General features: G+C 33.8%; 1 protein-coding gene across 10 annotated transcripts in view; it reads left to right on the top strand.

Moving 5' to 3' along the window:
* Positions 1-3,041, top strand: part of LOC124888512 (glycine dehydrogenase (decarboxylating) 1, mitochondrial-like) — a 9,634-nt gene extending 6,593 nt beyond the window's left edge. Inside the window, exons 5-7 of one of the 10 annotated variants that reach the window (XR_007046873.1) lie at positions 1,333-1,455; positions 2,146-2,489; positions 2,861-2,921. Coding sequence is in view for 7 of the 10 variants with exons in the window: in XM_047399015.1 (XP_047254971.1) it covers positions 1,333-1,455; positions 2,457-2,630 (297 nt within the window). In the remaining 3 variants the exon portion in view is untranslated. Of the gene's footprint in view, positions 1-1,332; positions 1,456-2,145 lie in introns of all 10 variants that reach the window. The other 9 variants (XR_007046875.1, XR_007046874.1, XM_047399018.1 and 6 more) reach the window with 9 other exon arrangements.
* The last annotated feature ends 1,149 nt before the right edge of the window (positions 3,042-4,190 follow it).

Genomic DNA, 4,190 nt, shown 5'->3' with positions numbered 1-4,190 from the left:
TGCTTCTAATAGGCTTTAATATAGGGTTTGGACGGATTTTGGTTACAGGGGAATGACCAAAACGCCCCTAAAAATCAAATAATTCTCGAATCTGTCCTTTGGTGGACTGTTTTGATAGTTTGAAGTAGATCAACCATAATGTTTTACTCCGATATCCAAATTGGATGAAACCAATTTCATTAGAAAAATGACTCTCATATCTTTTCGTTGATATATAGTATCTCACCCAGATCATTGTGTACGAGGAGTTATGATCGTTTGAAGTTGATCCAAAATTCGCTTTTGATAGGCTGAAGTAGATCGACCATAACTTTTTGCTCCGATAGACAAATTGGATGAAACCAATTTCATTGGAAAGAGGAATCGCAGAGCTTTCCGTTGATATATAGTAGATCACCCAGATCATTATGTACAAGGAGTTATGATCGTTTAAAGTTGAAGCAAAAATACGCCAGGCCTCAGTACTTTTTCCTGCACGTTTTATTGTTCACTACTATTCACGGTTCGATCGGAGTGTTTATAACTCGTCGCTCGAGTGTCCGTTTTGGATGATCCACATATCGTTGGAAAGCTTATTCGATACTCTACGCAATGGTAGGTCATAATCTAAGACATTCCGCACGGAAAATTTATAATTCATTCTAGAAGATAGAACCCAACACGTTTACGCACAAAATTTCAACGAAAAATTTCCCGGGGTATTACAAAAAATCTCTTTGCATAAAGCTTAATATAATATTTGGAGTAATATTGTATCTAATTCTGGGAATTTTACTTCCCAAATACAAAGAATAGTATGTGGTTCAGCTTGTTTGATTGAGATCAATAGTTCCCTTTTACCTTTAAAGTCGACGATTATAATGAATTGGTATTTTCTTAAATTCTTCAAAGACCACTAGATATATGGTTTCATACTTTCATAGATTGGGATTGCTTTCTTTTTGAAAATTCTAAGCTTGATCATGATCATGGTCTTATGAGCCTACTAAATCCCGCCAGACCACGCGATGAGAGGGTCTACCACACCATGAGATTGTAGATAACTTCGTCGCCCAAACATGTCTTCTCTAAATTATTTAGTACTTTTCTGGACTCTATTATGACAATGGGTGCTAGTTTTTGTAGATATGCAATATTTTGGGGTAAAAATGCACCCATATTCACCCATATGCATCTAGTGACATGGCCTAACTTCACAAATATTCATCCTTTGCACCCACTGAACAAGCAACTGGCTATAAGGTTCTTACTATTTAGAGGAATAGCTGTTTGCAAACTACAGAAACTAAAAAACTAATAAAGAATGTTACACGCTTTCTCGCTTTCTTGCAGGAAATGTTCGGCAATTTAGGTGACCTATTGTATACAATTACAGGTTTTCATTGCTTCTCCTTGAAGCCTGCTGGTGCTGCTGGGGAATATACTGGATTGATGGTTAGTCATGCATATCATATGGTACTCGTCCTAATCTGAATGAATAGTTTGCTTGAAGATTTGATTTAAGCTCTCTTAATACCTAGCTTACACTTAGACACTAAGTAATGAACTTAATTAAGATTGAATTTGTGAAATGTTTAACAAGCCAAATTGAAAATATTGCACATGCTTTTACTATTTTCAGCTATTAAATACCAATACCTTTTTCTACTCCCTCATACCAAAAATAAATTTTCCTTTCACTTATCCATTTTAGCAAAACAAGAGAGATATATTATCTTCCTCCAATATTACCCTCATCATTAAGTAACTACATAAAGTTTGGTAGTCAAATTTAGATTTCCAAAGCATAGTTAATATGGGTAATTTAGCAAAACAAATCCTTTAATAAATGATTCCTGAAGGGGAGTGTCAAGTCAATAGAGGAGTAGTAAAAGGAATGGAGGGTGAATTAGGGAAAATCACCTGTGAAACCCCATTCTTTGTGAAGTTGTTTACTTTAATCTAGTTACTACTTGATTTCTGTTATCCTTCACGAAGTTGTAGAAGTAATAGTTTAATCTTCCAAGAATGCTTGATTACTATAATGGGATTCTAATGGCCATATGATTATATTTTTTCCTTTTAATTGTCGAATTCTTCTCCTTGGTTCATCCTTAACTCTATAAAGCTTTCGGCTAGTGTAATTGAATCTGAGTTTTGCTACAGTCGAGAGGTGACTATCACCATAATGTATGCATCATTCCTGTATCAACACGTGGAACAAATCCTGCAAGTGTTGCAATGTGTAGGATAAAAATTATTGCTGTTGGGACGGATGCAAAAGGAAACTGAAGAAAATAAGAATAAACTTATTGCTTTCATTGTAAATCACATGCTATTATTATCTGGCATCTTCTGTATTGGTTGTATATACTTAAATCTTTATTAAATTTAAAGTTACATGTCCATCAACACATGGAGTGTATGAGAAAGGAATTGATGAGATCTGTAAGATAATCCATCACAATGGTGGTCAGGTGTACGTGGATGGAGTTAACATGAATGCACAGGTAATAGTTACCTCATATCAACTCCTAAACCCTCATACTGTAATTTTTCTCTCAAATTTACAGCTTATTAGTCTAGTGTGTGTAAACTGGGATGCAAACATTTCATCATTTTTAATTCTTGTAAATTTTACTTGTCATTGATTCTCTTTAGTGATAAGACCATTATATTTCTTTAAATTCTAGCTCAATAATTTTGAAATTAGACCTTATATCTTAAAAGAAGGAATGTATTTGGATTAGGTAATGAACCTAGAATTTACCCTCCTATCCCTTTCTTCCTCTTTTTCTTTACTCCTGTGTGATTTGATAGTTGTCCCACATGATGTTGTAATTTAAGTGCTAGTTGAGCTTTATTTATTCTCTTTCTATAGGTGTCCAAAATGAAGAAGGAGATGAAGAAAGAAGTGATGAAGAAATTGACCTTACCTGAGAAGATTTTTTAATTATTGATAAATGCTTTAATATCGATATTTTTGATATTGAATTTAGTGAAACTTGTCGCCACTTGAACTTGATACTATATGGGAAAATTAATGATCATTTGACTTTATACGTTTTGCTTTTGGGTTTAGATTACTAGTTTATTGCATAAAATTTTAATTTGGATTATTATATTAATAAAAAGTTTTGTTGTGATGTGTATATATATAATTGTATTAATATAATTCTCTCTCTATATATATAGTCATCGTTGCAATAGGTGATAAAAATCGTTGTAATAGGTAGCAAAAATGTTGCAATAGGTGTCAAAAAGCGTTATAATAGGTAGCAAAAAAATGTTACAATAGGTTGAAAAAGGCATTGCAATATGTGTCAAAAAGCGTTGCAATAGATAGTTAAAAGTCGCCGTAAAAGTCCAGTAAGTGTTGCAATAGATATTCAAAAATTGTTGTAATAGGATTATTGCAACGCTTTCCTATCATTGCAATATAGTCTATTGCAATGGTTCTTAACCGTTGCTATAGACAATATGAAGCGTCCCAGTAGGAGTTAAAATGAACTGTTGCAATAGGTCTATCTATTGCAACGATTGTTGAAATCGTCGCAAAAGTTGTTGCGGTAGCTCTATTGCAATGCTCATATATGCAACACTTGCCAAACCGTTCCAGTAGCTCTATCGCAATGGTTTCTATATCTATCGCAACGGTTTTTGAACCGTTGCTATAGGGCTAATTTCTAGTAGTGTACGGGCCCATAGGTACTACTTATGGCCCATAGGTGGGTTACATAAGTATCCTTCTACTCTCGTTATCATTTTTTTCTCCTCTTCTGCTCTAAACCCTGTTTTCCTTCAAAATCAATATAAAACATATCACATCAAACAAAAAGACCTAAGTATTTACATAATTTCCTTATTTCAAGCATGGAAAGTGCCATGAAACAATGGCACATCAACACCCTCAACTTAGAACATTTGCATGTTCTCAGGCAACTAATAAATTACAACAAAATATGATGCTTAACAAAAAGAAAACTAAGGCACCTACAACAGTCAATGTAATTTTAGCTCAAAACTCTTACCAACTCCTATTTCCAACTTTTAAAAACCGCTATGGGGATATATGTCGCACAACAGTATGTCTCGACAGAATCAAGTAATGACATCACATTTACAATAAAAAATCAAGCATATATGCAATTTACACTACCTGAACAGATAAACAGTTTACAATACAACTCATGTACCATCACAGCAAAGAA

Source organism: Capsicum annuum, chromosome 11 (assembly GCF_002878395.1).
Source record: "Capsicum annuum cultivar UCD-10X-F1 chromosome 11, UCD10Xv1.1, whole genome shotgun sequence".
NCBI classification, from domain to species: domain Eukaryota; kingdom Viridiplantae; phylum Streptophyta; class Magnoliopsida; order Solanales; family Solanaceae; genus Capsicum; species Capsicum annuum.
The sequence above is the reverse complement of the archived record's forward strand: the minus strand, read 5'-3'. Positions and strand labels throughout refer to the sequence as shown.